Source organism: Anser brachyrhynchus, assembly GCF_964034855.1.
Source record: "Anser brachyrhynchus genome assembly, chromosome: 8".
NCBI classification, from domain to species: domain Eukaryota; kingdom Metazoa; phylum Chordata; class Aves; order Anseriformes; family Anatidae; genus Anser; species Anser brachyrhynchus.
In genome coordinates, this window is record NC_137702.1 from 3,156,838 (window position 1) to 3,174,403 (window position 17,566).

Sequence of the window (17,566 nt, forward strand, 5' to 3'; positions counted from 1 at the left end):
ATGTAAACTATTTCAGATCTTTACTGAAGGGCTTTTTTCTTTCATTTTTTTTTTCTTTTTGCCTTCATGGTGAAAAAAAGCATCAAAATAATTTGGGAATAATTTGAGGGAGATCACTACTACAAGACAGACTGATGTTGATCCTACCAGCTGAAGACACTTCACTGGCTACCTGCTGTAAGGAGAACAGCATGCATGCACTGTTTTGGTTGGATAAGCAAGTTATGGAGAATCCCAGAGAGGGTCTCTGCATATGGTGAATTATTAGATTAGACTGTGGTCTCACAAATGTAACTTGTTTCCTATGAAATAACATTGCTTGCCTTTGAATGAGCAGATTAAGAAATATGACAAGAAACAGGGACTCATTTTGGTAGGTCCAAAATGCACGGATTAGAAATGTTGGAAATCAGACCTGCCTCCCTCCATGAATTTCACGGTTACTGCAATCAACTGCATAGATCATAAACTCCTACAAAGACACTTTAATGAATAAAGTAATGAAAGTACAATACTTAACCAAAACCATTTACTCAGTTTAAAGAACAAAATCCTCTGCGTTTTTCTCATCTGCTCTGTAAAGTAGATATTTATAATTTTCATTTATTTATATGAAAATCTCATGAAAGACATGTACCAGATTGTGTCTGACAGACTGCCATGTATTATTTCCAAGTTCCAGTTAAATGAAAAAGCAGAGAGATGACTAATACTGAAATTCCTATTTGAATTTACTCAACACTGAGAAGCTAGGAAAAAAAAAAAGGACTAGACACAAACCAGTGCATGGCTGGACATAGTGAAAACCATACAGGCTGATTTAACCTTTGGCATAACTCAGATCTATCTCCATGTGAAACAGAGCAATTCATCCAAACTCCACACATCCAGAGACTTGGATAAGTGGGATAGAAAGCTGAACCTTTTCCAATTTCAGCTTTAATGCTGTAAAAGATACAGCCTGTGCTTTGCAAAATAAAACCACCTTATTACTTCCACTTTTTTTCTTGGTCTGGAAAAAGATTGCTACATTGCAACTGTTTAAAATCTCTGGCTGCTGACACTCACAGCACTTTATTGTTTAACGATGAACAACCATGATATTTTTGGGAACAGAACAATTGCACGTAACAGAGCAGGCTCTGTTGTCTTACATCTCTCTGCTGCAGTGGATTCAGGAGAATGCAGTAAAGTCACCTCTGCAACAGACTAGTTTACTGAAAGAACTGAAGTTGACATTTAAAAAATAAGCTGACTTTCTCTTATACTGTAATACAGCATCTCTTAAACGTAGAGAGGAGTGGAAACAGCAACAGCAGAGGTAGAAATGGCGTTAGCATAACTAACTTGCTGAGTTTACACTTGAACTGATATATTTTAAGGTAGCTGAAAATAATTTTTGTTTAAACAACATAGCCAAGGGCAGATTAAACTAAAAGACACAGAAAACAATAAAAGATTGCCTTTGATTTACCTCTGTTAAGCTGGATGGGAGATGTATCACATTTTGTTTAAATATCTACTAAACATTTATATTCTGAAGATGCAGGTGTAACCTTGCTGAAGTAGTTCTACCTCTGTGACACTCTCTTTTAGTCTAATCATTCTGGTAACTTACCTGCATGAAACTCTGAATTCACACTGGTTAAAAACATAACATATATTTGTAAACTCTGACCATAGCAGAAAGCACTTCTGAAACACAGACCTTTCAATTTAAATGCAACAGAAAATGACTGACGTGATACAAGGCAAAATTATCCAAGTGTTATTGAAGATTGTGGTTTCTGGTTTCTCCTCCCCATACTGACCAACGCAGTAGGGTAGTAACAGACTAGTGGCATAATTAGTTTCTTTACCTCTTATTCTTTATCAGAGACATTAATATATTAGTTTAAAAGAAGCTCACCAGGGGAGTATCTTTCCCTCCGACAATGCTGAGTCCAAGCCCTGACCGACCCTTAGATATCTCTATAGTCATCTCCTGCCCAGGAACAATAGGACATGTTGCTGGATCCACAGGCAACAGAGGTGGAAAGACACCTAAGAATGTGGAAAAGGAAAGAAATAAGTCAAACCATCACATGAGAAAAAAAAAAAAAAGGAATCATATGAGAGTAACTAATTAAGCTCTCTTATTTTGCTCTTCATCTTTACAAATCTAAACCAAAGTTGACAATTACTCTGAGTCACTTCTGAAATCTCTAAATTAGACCATCTCCAAAGCTCTAGGAGTAAATATTCAGAATAAATGTCTGGTAGGACACTGAATTCAGATACAACCTATACAATTCAGATCACGATGGCAATGTGTATTCCATTCAGGGTAGATAAGGTCATGTCCCAGATTGCCTTTACTTCTGTCTTTATTTTAATTAAAAAGAGGAGCAAAATCCGTCTCTACACAAAAGTCATGAGAAGCATGCAAAGACATCTTCAGGCTCTCAAAAATTATAAAAATGAGAGAAAAGTACAAACATTTCATAAAATAAATTAAAATAGTACATTGGATGCTCAAAGTAAAAAATCTCAGCAAAAGTTATCCACACACAGAAAAAATATCCTGGATTAGGGTGCTTAATTCACACAATAATGTTGAAAACATAGAAACTGGTTCATACTGCGGCTGGTGACTTCTGTGTCTGGAGGAAGATAAGTAGGTGCTGACACCAGGGCTATCTCCTGCAAGTTGACGGGTACTTTTGTTGAAGATTTAGATTGCTTGATCTGGTTGAGAACCTAAAATTGAAGCACAGCAGAAGCAAAACAGATCAGTTATTGAGCACAGAAATGCATATTATGCATTAGTTGTCAATCAGCATTAGTTGTCAATTAGTGCACCCTACTATATCTACTAAGTCAACAGAAGGGAAACATGTAAGAAGCATAGGTGATGAACTGAAAACATTCACTTTGAAAATAAATAGCAAATCAGAAGTCTGAATAACTGTGCTTCCAGCAATCATGCGTAGGAAGTAGGAACAGAACTTCACCTTTTGTCAGTGGTGCCTCTCATGCCAAACAACATTTTTTTCTTTTAAAGAGCAAAGAACATCCTTGACATTAGCCTGTAGGACTATTTTGATATACTTAAAGAGAAGTAATTTTTGAAGTTTACCCCCAAGAAAATTATTTTAGTATTTCTCCAGTTAGCCCCTCTCCCCCATAAATCACACAACCTTCAACTAAATACAACCCCCTTAATGGTCAACAAAAATACACAAACATTTTCTGGGAGCTGCTCCTCCGCTTCCGACTGATCCACCAACATTGGTTTGTCAGCTTTACATTTCACATCCTAAAAGGTCAAAAAAAGAAAGCGAGGTGTATTGAAAATGTTATACTAGCTTTAATAAAATATCCTCCAAAACCAGAAATTACTGGTCTGGTTAAACACAGTGACATTTCGTCATACAAGTACACTTCTAGCACACGAAGTTGAATTCCAAAACTTAGAATTACTTAGAGTTACTTAGAGAAAAACTGAGAGTTACTTAGAACAGAACTTAGAATTACTAAAAATTAGTATGAATACAGAAATTACCAGGAATTACTGAAAGCATACAATTTAAGGAAGAGATTTTCTGGGAGGAGACTATTACGTATCGTTTATATAGGTCCTAAAAATATGAAGTGATAAAGAAGATGGAAGGCCATTCTCCAGGGTGACCAGGACAGCAATTCCCATACTATGTGGAAACAGACAGGTACTCACATGTCTATCTTCTGACACACCTTTCGTGGTAGCCCTCAGCAGCACTGAGCGTGCTGCCTGCACTTCAAGTAACTGCTTAAAATGCATCACCCAGCCTCATTATAAGCATCTCAAACAATGGCACTTCAATCACGGGCTTCACTTGTATCCTAATTTCTTTCCATACCTTTACAATGCACTAAAGAATATTTTTCTCCTACAACTGCCTCCAGATAGTTAGTGTCTTTCTTTTTTTTTTTTTTTTTAAACCTCTATACCAAACTTAGGCCACTTTGATCACAGCATAAGATTTAGTTATCTTACTTCATTTTAAAAAAAAATGATAAACAGCCAAATTTTCAAAAAAGCTGATTACCAGCTTCAAAAGACAGAGATATTCTGCACCTCAGAAGAACGTCTAATTAAGATGACAATTCATACAAAAGAAAACATAAATCAAAATTTAGGTAACCAGGCTTGAAAATACTGGCCTTGTTTCCTGAAGTTTTATTACACTGAAACATGCCAAGCCCCACAGGCTTTTTTTCTGCATTTTTTTTCTTGCTCTAAGCATACAATTGTAACTATTATCCAAATGGATAACAAGAAAATAAGATAAAGTGATCTCATTATATTATCAGAAGTGTCAGGGGAGAAGCAGGAAGATTGCTTTGTCACCTTATGAGAGAGTGTTTTGATGAGCAATAAAAAATGCCATACTTTTCTTTTTCATTCTGATATGTGCCTAAAACTTCAACCTGCACATCAAGTAAGCATTGTACATCACCTTTAAAGCCCTTTAATCCTTTCTATGATGGAGGTGTCTTGATAAAATGAGAAGGTTTTGCAGCCCCTCAAACGCTGAATTGTGCACTCAGCTTTTGTCATAGGCCTGTGACCCAACTGGCTTAATTTAATTCAATTCCCCCAAGCACATCCAGAAGCATTTTTGTGAAGCTCCTCCTCTTTGCCAATAATTCAAGGACATCTTTTCTGTTTGTATTAAAGACAGATCATTGATCCAAGTTCAAATCTTGTAGGCAAAGTGAATCCATTCTCACCTAACATCAGTTTAAGTATTTATTATTATTAACAAGAACACTATAATTATTAAGTATCTACCTACAGGACAGCAAACGACACATACACTACCAGGACATTAATGATGCGAGGTGTTTCAGAGCACATTCAATGACTCTTCAAGCCATTTTCACCTCTGTAAAGTTAAAAGTGTTGAGTCTCCCCCAAAGCCCCCAACTATCAATTCTTTTCCAGCAACACCTTGTAGAGGCCAGGACAGCAACCATCCTCAGAAAACCACCACCTGCCATCAGGACATCTCAGCGTGGCAGCTAATGAGCGTGCCGACTTTGCCTAACACTTCCGTTGGCTCCAGTCCAGAAATAAAGTTGTTTTCTTTCCCCGTCTTATCATCCGAGTCTACAATGATGTCCATTATACAACTTTCTACTTTTTAAAGTGATGAAGTGACAACAAAAAGTATCTCGGGAGAGACTGACAAATTTATCAGCAACACAAAGTGACTTGAATTTTTTATTTCTGCTGTCATTTGGTGAGCCGTCCTGTCTGTGCTTTGAGCTGTATGCACTTGCAAAAGATCTGCTGATAAGCACATACTTTTTATTTACTCAGTGAACTTGATCTTACATGTTGACTTTCACATTCCTGATTTCTCCTGACATATGCCTGAGAAATTCAGTAACAATGGTGAACTAATGTTAGGCTCTGGTAGCAACACACTGTGGAAAATAAAGCATTATTTTCTTTTGCCTCGGTCACTAAAAGATTGCAACAGAAATCTCTTCTCCTCAAAATAACGAGCTGCTGTATGTTGGACTGCAGTGTCGAAGCCTTAATGCCATTATGACCCATATCCACTGAAGGGACTGATTACAACCAAATAATAGCAGCATTTACAAAAATAAGATACCATTCTTAAAAATATTTGCCATGTAACTTTAAAATCTTGATCGAAAGCAATATCTGAAATTCTGAAGCTGCCTCTAGCATTTTTCATCCGTTTGTGCCTCCATTTTGAGGGCTGGCCCAACTGAGGCCACAAGGAACTGAGCAGTTGGATCTGCAGGCATTCAAATACTTTTCTAATTCCACCTCCTAGTACTTAACTTTTCAGTAGTTATTTATCTAATGGAAAAAAAAACAGGAAGATCCCTCTAAGCGAATAGCCACTGAACAGGGGCAGGGCAATGCAGCAGCCAGAGGACTGATGCATTCACTGCCTCCTGGTACCGCCACAGAGCTGGGACAGGTTGCCTCCCGTCTGCACCTCGGCAGGGATAATACTATGGGCCTGCTGGACACTGTGTTTTGAATTCCAAAGATAAATGGCAAATTGTAGCAGCTGGTTGCTGTTATGTGACAAATTTAAGTGGAAAGATAAGCTGGTACAGGGAGTCAAAACAAAAAAATAAATAAAGTACTCTGCTGATGCTCTCCACAAACATATCCCTTTGTCTTCTCTTACTTTTCTGCTGTCTTATATAGGACCAATCTTACCATCAACACTTTTTCATTTTATTTTTATCTTTCAGTCTAAAATACCGAAACTGCTACCATTTGGCTCAACTGTTCACTTCTTTCTTGATTCATCACATTTGAAAAGACGCTGCCAATATATTTTGTCCTCTGTTGTCCCAGTGGCATCTTCCCTCCGTGCCTATCTTGGACTGCTGCATTTCTTCTTCCCATTTTTATTTTTTGCATTAAATTCACGCTCCCTCTATTAGCTTCCAAAAAACTACACAGCACATATCCTATACCAAGTTCATTCTTTACAACATATTTTGTATCTTTTTATCCACTTTTGTGCAGTTGTTCTCATTACTTTGTAACCCATCTTTTTTTTTTTTTTTTGCCAAGTTGAGCAAGAGCAGCAATAAGAAAAAGTGAATAACACCCGTAAACAAATACAAGAAAACCCTTGATACATTTATGTTCCAGCCCATCAAGGGAGAACTCTGAGCAAGGCAAACGAATATGAACTCAAATAATTAAACTTCTTTGTAACCCATTAGGAACACAAATCCATTTTACATGTTTGGTTAATTCTGATGCTCGAATACCATGTACTACCTCCTAACTCTTACAGTTCATGGGCTCATTAAGTATTTACTAGTTGCAGGACATCATATATATTCAACTCATATTTGGAAAAAAACATGATGGAGCAGGAAGAAGAAATTGGGAAAACAAGTATCAGATTTCCTTTGTGAAGGCCTGCACACAAACTGCGCACACAGCAAATCTCAGTGAATGCACTCCTTGAAAAAAGAGTGGACTGTTGGGCAAAAAGATTGTCTCAGCAAATTTTATGTACCTCTAGGTTAGTCACTCTTCGGCATGTTTAGTAGTTTTCCATTTCAAACTTTTAATACAGAGTCCAAAAAAAGAGATTAAAGCTGAACCCTGAAGGACTTTGATTTCTGATAACGCACGATCCTGACATACTAAACAACAAAAACCCTATTTGTATCAACGAGAAGTTCAGTATTTATTACAGTGCATACTGACAGTAACACATTAAACTAGAAGTTATGGGCTTGATGTAGAAATTACTGAAAGTAACTCTATAGCTATGTTATTCAGGAGGCAAGACTAGATTATGATAATAGTCATTTTGGCCTTAGAATTTATGAAGCTATGAATATAAAGAAGAAAATGATTTACAGACCATGCTTTTTTCTGAAGTTTGTCATACATGGATAGCAAGAGTAGAAACTGAATCCGCCTAACTGAGAAAGCAATCAAGAGAGAGACAAAATGCTACATAAAAACACTTAAACTCAGTATTTTTACTAATTATACCGAGGTCTTAATTCATGAAAATACGTGAAGAGAACTTATGTACGTAAAGCAGGAAGTTGGATTCTGCTCTTACATGCTCTGGATATTATTCAACAAATGTATGCTGTAATACACCAACTGAAACACAGGTAAAAAGCAAATCAAGCCAATGAGCTGGCATTTTCTAAGCTGTGATTGTTACTAAGCAATGGTGTAAGTATTCACTTACAGCTTTATTGCATTCCTCATCAGTCAGGCTTTTCATGACAACATCCAGACTTGGGTCTTCTTCACTGCTTGCAGTTTCGGTGCCACCATGATCCTGGTAGAAAGGATTGATAACAGTTTTTAAACAGAGCTATGATTCCCCATAACAGCTAAAGAAAAAAAATAGACAATTTTACCTTTTCTTTTGTTTTTCTAAACAAGTAGCAGCATGAAAAAGTAAAAAGATCCACAATTAAAGCATCCTACTGTCAGGAGACAAATAAGTGATACAAGTTTTGAAAGACAGACCTCAGTCTCCAGCCATCCCCAAGTACCAGGAGGTGGTCCAATACCATGAGGTAGCACCTAGGAGCAGATCTGGGTCAATTTTCAAAGCCAGACCAAACCACATCGAGTGTGAAAACCACTGAGTTTGGATTAAGGGACCCCCGCCAGACTTCTGCAGAGGGGATGAGTTTCACACATGCTCAATGCATTAAAAAGGAATCTAAGTTTCCCTTCGTGCAGTCCAAGCGGGTTGGTACCAGTGGGACTGAGGGCTCTGCCCCGGAGGAATCGCCAAAGCCAAAGCTCCTCTAGACAGAGCGTGTGGCCACCAAGCTCTGCAGGCTGAAGCCAGCACTGGAGCACAGCCTCCAACCTCAACTGCAAATGGGACCTCAGGACTCAGTTTCTTCTGCATATTACGGCACAAATACTGCAAATAGCATTCAAATACAACTAATGGAGAACGAATTATTGAAGTTAGTGGACCAAAAGACATCAGTATCTTCACCAAGATGTGCTCCAGAACCACCTCCTACCTGAGCTCTGGCTTTGAACCTGTGCCGCACGCCTACACTGCACCCAAGGTATAACAAGTTTCTCTCTTTCTGAAGAGGATTCCAAACAAAAATGGCCTTTAGAACATAAAATAGCACCATACTAGGTAGAAAAGCTTTTCTGATCAGGACTTTCTGCTATTTTCTCTATATAATAAGAAGCATGTATTTGCAAGAAAAAATATCTTTCCCGTACCAATAATAAAGTTTAGATAGAGAAGAAATGGCATCTTTTCATGAAAAGATTGAGATAGAATTTAAAGTTTAAATTATCACTAATTTAGCCACATGCAAAATGTAAGGTGGTAATTTTCCTTCCCTTTTAAAAACTGACCAGGTCCTGAATCTGATATTTTTGATCTATTATTTTGATTTACTTTATCTTAAAGTAGTTCAAATACACTCAAGCCTTTGATCCAACTTTGGAGCTGCTCTCTCTTCCAATGCAAGATAAACTACATACAACAAATCAATTTTTAAGATCTTCCGAAGAAAAATTATTGCTGAACTGTCATGAGACATTTTACCTTATAGTGCACAACTGCAATTATGCAAATGTCTCGACCACTGCATGAGGAGTAAACCACCCCCTGTCCTTACAAGGCTTACTCTGTTCAGGACCGCAGCAGAATGTGTCGCTCCCCCAGCTAAACAGGTTACGGTGGGGTGGCTTTCCGATCGATGAAACATTTTTCAAACCGATCTTTTAGCACAACGAATTGTTACTCTGTTTTTGGTGGTATGCCTGCAACATTACACCACAATGTAACCTTATCCTGCCTTGCAACTCCATGCAATGAAGCAAGACCTTGTTTTAAGGCATATTTACTGTTTGTCATGTTCTGTATTAAAATGCCTTGATGAAGAGAGAAAGATAAGATGAAGATTAACACAATAGGATATGGTAACTATGGCTCCCTGATATTCTGTTACTTTAGCTAGGCTGTTTAATACGATCTGACAAGATTCATGTACAGTATATGAATCACAATGTTAAATATTTATTTGGTATTTCAAGATATAAAGCACAGTCTTTTTTTTTTTAGCACACAAATAGCTGACAAAGGAAAGCAATGTCAAGTTCTATACAACATCTTTTGGTTACATTTATGTTATGGAATAAAAAGGTACTAGACTAGAAGTAAAACCCAGCATTTACTTCTAAAACCAGACACAATGTAAATAATACGAGCTTGCCAGTACAGCATGAAACTCAACTCAAGAGCATCTACCTTGAAAGGCGAACGTCGCACATGAGACCGAACTTTTTGGTTTCCACGTGCTGGTAGAGTCTAGTTACGGTCATTTGACCACAGACCAAAATGTGACTAAACAAAGCTTAGTACGACCCAAAGACACAAATACTAAACAAAGCTGGGAACAAATGCAGGTATTAAAGAGCCAACAAAAATAGAATGAACTTGGGCTCTGTTAATTGTAATTTGCAATCCCTGAGCTGCACCTGGAGCATGCTGCTTTGATGGGGGAGAAAAAGAAAAGCCAAAGCACTGCCCCCAGGTGACTCAGATCCAAACAAAAACCAAGCAGCTCTCACCCAGCACAGTGCAACAACTCTTGACCAGAGCTAGGCCTGGACGGAAGCAGCCAGCAGTGGCAATATAATCCAACAGAAATAGCAAGCGTGTGGCCAGGAAATGCATCCAGCACTAACCAGGGTGGCCCAGTGCTGCAGGATCACAGCGATGCCTACTGAAATATCACAAGTTTAATGCACCTGAATTCGTCAGTTCAAGGCAAGACCAAACCCCAAATAAATTATAAAACGTCTTTTGCTTTACTAGCTCAAATAGAAATAGAATTAAGAAGCAACAGCAAGGCTAACCATGTGCTTTATCTAGAAAATGTAGTTACGCTGTATTGAGACGTCAAAATGCTACCAGTGTGGTGACACCGTGGGGACTCACGGTGCACAAGAGAGCAATCAGCCTACACTGGGGCTGAGACAGCAAGCAGAGTAAAGAACACTGGTAACGTTACTAAGGAAGGTTTTGCATTAGATTGCATGTTACAACACCATGTACAAGAGCTCCCCGCCCAACCAGCTCTCATCGGCTCCTACAGGAAAAAATGAGCAGGAACACGCAATACCCATGCTGGGGTAACACAGGATGGAGATGTGGCCAAGGCTCTCGGTGAAGCTGGCACTGCCTCAAGATGATCTTGTCATGGAGTCACATATACAGCGACCTCCTTACCACTGCTAGTTGCTGGCACCCCTACTTCATTTTTAGACATGCAAACAATATTCTGGGGGAAGTGAAACTCAGAGGGAGTGAGCTTTTCTCTGAAAAATGTTTATTTTCGCTAGGAGGATATCCACATTCCAGGCAAAAGACCATGACGACTCTAACCTGTTGAAAAAGGCGCAGGATAGGAGACAGCAAAGTTTGCATGCAGAGACTTTTTCTCCTGTACAGCAGTAACCTGTTTAATCTCTGTCATTAATGCCATGCCAGCCCTTTCAGTGATGATGAGAACAAAGAAAAGTGACAGTGAAATACAGCTATCAGGTCAAACTCCTACCCAATGCATTTCATGATTCAGAGTTGCATTACAGAAGGTGCTTGAATTTATAACGAACTGCTAATGATGATTAGTCTAATCTAGCAACCCCAAATTAAAAGCAAAACCAAGAAACCAACAACCCACAAACCTTACCTCAATAGAAGAGTGGGAGCTGGAAGGCAATGGGAAAGGAGTAACAGCCATCTGATTGACGGCATCTTCATTTCTGCAAAACAAACAAACAATGTATTACACAGTTAACCACAATGACCCAACTTCTGTCCGTTAGGAAAATATTATTACTGGCAAAAGAATTGCTTCTTATCAGAAGTCAGAGCTTAGAAAAGCACTTCATCTTTGCTTGTGCTTTCTGCTAGCAGATTACATCCCTTCCTGGGACCGCAGTAGTTTCATCTGGGAGATTCTGACATTACATACTTTGGAAATCTAATTTAATGTGGATTATCAGAGGATGCAGTTGGAGTTTATGGCCTCTACACATCAATAGATGTGTTAATACTTTGTTAGCCTCTTCTAATAATGTCTATACTTGTTAACTGCTTATTTAGACTTGTCTAACATTCACATTGCTGAACTATGAAACCTGCTTTTGATGAAATAGATTGCTTTTTTGTCCACATTTGCAGTGGTCTTTTGTACAAAATTCAATATAAAAACTTGGATGAAATTTTAGAAAAAGCAGGAGAAAAAAAAAAGATGAACACTGATTCCCTCTATGCACAAGTGCATTATTTTTCCAAAGATGCTTATCATGTATGGCATGTTTTATTCTGTCCTCTTTAAAACTCATTCTTAAGTCGACAATCGATTACTCTAACTTTCAAAAGCCTTTCTTATTAAAGAGCATTCTGCATTACTGATGTTTTTCCTCAAATGTCTTTTAAATCATTTGGCTCTTGAAATTAGCTCTGCATTTTTTTAGCCTCTGTAAAATTGAATCAAGTAAAATATGACTTCAGTGATACATATTTTTAAAGGCAAATATGAGGCATATTAAAAATAAAAAAGACTCCAAAGTTTGCTTCAAAAACTTTTCTAGCACGCCTTTTTATCTTTGGGTTGAACGCCTCTCACAGAACACAGAAGTCAGGAGCATGATGCAAACGCTATTTTGCCAAAGATTCAGTAACACCACACAGACTGCTTGCCAAAACAAGACAGGAGGAATCAGTAATCCTGGTGCTCTGCAGATACAATGCCTTTCATCTCGAGTTATGACTTTCCAGGCAGTGCATCTTCAGGGTTTCATTTCTGGTCCCATCTTCCAGGTTAACGTAACGCAAGCACAACTTTTCCCTCTAACCTCTAGAGTAAAATATTCAACCAGTACGTGCTTAGAAGCACTTCATAGAAATGCCTGTAAAAAAGTCTCATTTTATCTCTTAAGAGTTAAAAGCCGGTACATTTTGATTGCTGAAAGACAACACCATAAATCAACAGCTCTCAGCTGAGCAGCATGTGGGAAATTCAGTCACATGCTTTTGACATGACAAATCCTACAGGCAAACGTTGGTGAACTCATTTACTTATCTTCAACCAAACAGCCATACAATTCCAAGGAACTGGTTCTATGCCACTCATCTTTGTGCTCGCTCCCAGCCTCTCCACCTGGCCCTGCTTGAAGCTTTGCAAGAGCAAGAAGCCCTGCTACAAGCAAGAAGCCCTGCTACGAGCAAGAAGCCCTGCTACGAGCAGAACCAGAGTGCCCTGTTACACAGAAACGCGCACGAAGGGCCAAGACAGAAAGAAATCCGAGGAATGCACAGAACCAAGAACGTGAATTTTATAATCGTTTCCCAATTTTCAAGTTTGCTTTATAAAGCACATTAGACAAGGACATTTTTCCTCCTCTTATCTTCATGAGATACCAATTTCATCACATTGCTGTTCTAACCTATACAAATAAATCACCAAATGTAAGGTGTCTGTGAAACCCAGCAATTTTGGCTTGACCATAGAAATTTTTCAGACAGTGTTTTGCATGAAGCACAAACAGGGTGAAAACCAACCCTTGTGTAGCTTACAATGCAGGCTGCGTACCTTGCAATTAGGAGTAAACTTGGAAATAATAAGTGATGTATAAACCTTTGTAAGAAATACCATTCCAAGAAGTGCTAGACACAAGCTTCATGAACTGCATTACAAGGGGGGGGGGGGGGGGTGTAATTAATTATACAAATCAGTTTCTCTTTAGTATATACACACAAAAAGGTTTGTGGTTTTTTCCTCCCATCACTGGGATAACATTTTTATGCATTTTTAAATGGATGGGCAATTTTATTCCAAGCAGTAACAAAACGCCTTACAGTTATTCTCCTGAAAAAAAAGCAATAGTAATAATAATAAAAACAAGGTTAAGAAATGTCTCAACTTGTAATCTCCCCCTGCTAGGGCTCGTACATATTTAAATACTTTAATGCTGCTTCAAAAGAGAATGCTTCAAAGCAGAATCAAAGAGGGAACATATTTTAAAGTGTCAGATCTAATAATAAATTGCTCTTTCTGCTCTCCACTTCCATAAGTGTCCTCAACTAAAACATGAATTTATTTACAACTAAAAGGAGCAATCATTTTCTTTTGATGCTGAAGCAGACAGCTTAGAAGCCTGAACATCATATTCAAATTACAGTAACTGCAAATGAACATCCAATTTATTTGCCAATAGCTGCTACAGAACCACCTCCGAGAAAGCTGTTCTCAGTTACCAGCACTCGAGATTGCTCGGGGTTAACATGTCTGAGCCCCTCGCAGTCAAGACACGGCTTCGTACTCGCAGGGTCAAAGCCATGCACGACGCAATTCGTAGGGCAAGGAGGCTCCATCGCTCCCCCTCTGTTATCTGCAGGAAGGATAAACAGCCACTGCTCTCGCTCCAGCGCCACCCGGGTTTGTGGAAGACGCCTCCTTGCCGAGCCTGCGTACCAGAGAGCTGTTTGTATCTCATCAGCTACACAGAAACTGAGCGGGAAAGGAATTCCTCACTCCTCCCGCAAATACTTTTATTGCTTCTAACCCCTACGGATGAGTTTGAGTGAAAACCAGAATTGGATCTGGTTGGACGTTAAGTGCCGACTGCTTGCACCAGCGTCGCTCAGCACCGACGAAACAAGTTGTCCTCATTGCAAGAGGTCACGGGAAGCAAGATCAAAGCAATGCATAAGTGGCAAAGACCCTTTAAAGTTTAGCAAAGCTTATACGCTTTCAAATTTATTTGATTAAATCGCCACATTTCACTACATTTTTCTTCCTTGCTAGTCTAAATAGACCCCTGGACACTCCCCGTCCTTCCTCACCGTCCGACGAGCAGAACTTGGGAAGTTTTGCTCCAACATCTGCACCTCTGGTGAAGGGGGAGATGTTGGGGCTTAAGCAAAGACAAATGATGTCATTATTGACTAATGGTTAACTACCATAAACATGTGGCACATAAAAAACCTAAAGAGATCAATATGCAAATATAAACCTTTAGGTTTATCATCCCTTTAGGGACAATTCATTCCACACAGCTGAAGGCAAGCCTGAAGGGAAGCTGGCGCTGTGCGGCTCCACAGCTGCTCTGGACGCTGTGCTGCACTTATCAGAAGCTGTCTCTGGCACTTCGGAGGAATGTCACACACGGATGGAGTGGTCTGTGAAGCATTGCAGACAGTTATTTTTCTAAAGATGGTAACCAGAAGCTACAGGCTGAAACGCAGGTTTCTTTATTTGCTCAGCCATGTCTCATATCTGTAATTTTTGTATTCAGGTTCCCTGCCTTCATCCAAGGACATCTGCTCTTTTCCGTTGTGACTACTCGTACGTCTCCCAGACTTGTGATAGTATAGCTCACTGTCACCTAATACTAAGGAAATACTCGGTGGGCATGCTGAATGAGATTCATCACCTGTCTAAAGCTGAGCATCTCATGTCCAAACCTCCCCTGTAGTCAGTGACAAAACAGGACTATTCCAAACCCAGACCCACTCAGAAGTGCAATCATCCAAGCACTGAATGACCTGATGTAGGCTGGGAAGAACTCAATTCCTCTCCACAGGTTCCTGACAACTGCTCACTTACCACAGAGGTTCAGGTGACTTCTAGATATCTCAATGAAGGGAGATGAACCTCTTGCCAATCCACCTGCAACTACAGAGTTTGTCAACACTAAAACGATCACTTCACAAAAGCTCTGTAGGGGGTTGGGGATGGTCTTCGGGAGCATAAAGAATTCCAAGGATCAGGGCAAAAATCAGTAACTTGTACACAGTTGCATGACACCTTAGTTGGAAGAGATCTGGAGAGCAAGCGAGTGAATGCTGTTTGCCCCGTAGCCTTAGGACTCCCACTGGCTGTAGCAGCTGGGTGCACAAACTCCTGCAGGTTATTGAACACCTAGACTGTTCACATCCTACTTGTTCAAAGAAAAATGATATCAGTCCAGGATCTCGTATTTTCTCATCTTTGTTTTCATCCAGAAACTCCTTGGGAGAAGACGAGCTGCAGGAGAGTTGAATGCTGAAAAGACACGCTGAGTGTTTCCTTCAGATAGGTCAAGGCAAGGCCTTTCTATTGTGCATCATCTTGAAAAGATCTCTCCTACTAGAAACAAGAGCAGTCTTATTCTCCATTTCCTCTCCATCTACTCTTAGCTAGGTGAGATCCAAATGCGCACTGCTATTTTAAGTGAGTAACTCCTCATTTTAATGGCAGGTTAGGTGATGAAAGGTTTGAAAGAGACCAAACTACGTAACTTCCTCAACTGTGTACTTGTTCACATCTGTGTACAACAGCAAGGAGGAAAAAGCTATGAAAAAACACAGGACAGTTCAAACTTGCACACACAGCATTTGACAGCTTATTTGAGTTTTCCCAAACAGAAGAACCTAAACAATAAAAGCAAGTAAAAAAACAAGTTTATACTATTAAAATATGAGCAAATACGTAATCTAGAAAAAAAACTGAAAGCAAAAATCATTTCTAAAGCATGAAAACGTCTAGACTGACTGGTGTGCAGTAGGCAACGGTACCTACAGAGCTCTGAAAGAAGAGCAAAGATTCGGTGACAAAGGTGCAGCAATGGCGAGCATTAAACAGCACCGAGAATGGGCCAACCCAGTCACTGCCCTCGTGTTACCAGTCCTCAGATCGAGCGGGGATCTCTGCCTTGCATGTAACCATAAATAAGAAGAGATTCGTCTTCACAATTGCCCCTGGAAAGGGAAGGAGTGGTAAGCTGACAGATTTGTGGGCTTCCCTGAGAAGCTGCAATCCCATCATCAGAAAGCGAGGGTCATGGGACAAATGCCCACAGTGTGGGAAAATGACTCTGGACTGTTAACAGGTGCTACTGAAATTGGCAAACACCTACAGTACTGTATTCTTACAGTGTTGTCATATTTTATTGCAGCATAAGACAACTTTCTTTTAAGGAAAAAAAGGTATACCAAATGAATCAAAGAACTAAGCACAATAGGATGAGGGTTTGAAATCAGCAGCATTCACTTGGATTCAAGCCTTCAAACTATGTTTGATCTGCTTATTATACCAACACTGGAGCACCAAAACAGATTAAAAGCAGTTAATTGAGCATGGAAAAAACACTGAATGTGCTGAATCATATAATTCTCCCTGTATAAGAGCATTCTGATATAAACTGGATTTCCTCCTACAAATGTAAAACCCAAGTGTCTTATTTTGCATCTTAAAAGAATGAACATTAAATGCACGAACGAAAAATACAATGGACAAAACCCATTCTATTTTGGGAACTAGGGCATAAAGATTCTTACAGGAAACAAGTCTCTTTGTCAGATTATTGCAGCCTGTATTAGCCATAGTAGCTTGGAAGTAGCATCTGTAGGCCTAGGAGGTCAGGTAAAATGCTACCAGACACTGGTCAGAGGAAGCACGTGGACTGAGTCATTTCATCTCGTGAAGACCGTGCTGTGCTTGGGTGATTGGTTTGTCTGCTTAACCATGTAAGCATGTTAAATGTTTCAAATTTGTTACTGTAGAAAGCCACAAAGCAGAAGATGCACTGAATCTTAAAAAAAAAAAAAAAAAAAAAAAGGAAAAAAAAAGTGACACTACAACTGCAAATCTTTTAGATGCTATTACAAGCTTATGTGATTAATGAGAGCACTGGGAAATGGTGCTGTGTTAAGACCTATATTTTGGAAACCAGCCAAGATCAACTCTTTTAAATAATCATTGTCAATTTAGTCGAAGAAAAGATGCTCACGAAGCAGAGCAAGAAACCTTCAGATACAAGGGGACTGTGATTCTCACGGCGTTTACTGCACTGTCGCATCAGCAAAAATTTCAGGAAAGCGTGGGAATGAAATTGTAACACTACCAGCGTATCAAAAAAAAAGAGCAGATATTTATAGTGCAGATCATCAGTTAGGATTTTACTAAAAAGTAAAACAGACTGAGGAGGACACCTGTTTTCTGTTCCACCCCCTAAAATAAA

At 39.2% G+C, this 17,566-nt stretch overlaps 1 protein-coding gene across 7 annotated transcripts in view; it reads right to left on the minus strand.

The window, feature by feature from the left end:
- The window catches only part of PATJ (PATJ crumbs cell polarity complex component), a 148,893-nt gene that overhangs the window by 30,275 nt on the left and 101,052 nt on the right, over positions 1-17,566 (minus strand). For all 7 annotated transcript variants that reach the window (XM_080603110.1, XM_080603114.1, XM_080603113.1 and 4 more), the window contains 5 exons: positions 11,248-11,320; positions 7,749-7,841; positions 3,227-3,298; positions 2,622-2,739; positions 1,910-2,043 (listed from right to left, as the gene is read on the minus strand). In XM_080603110.1, coding sequence (XP_080459236.1) covers positions 1,910-2,043; positions 2,622-2,739; positions 3,227-3,298; positions 7,749-7,841; positions 11,248-11,320 — 490 coding nt within the window. The remainder of the gene's footprint in view (positions 1-1,909; positions 2,044-2,621; positions 2,740-3,226; positions 3,299-7,748; positions 7,842-11,247; positions 11,321-17,566) is intronic.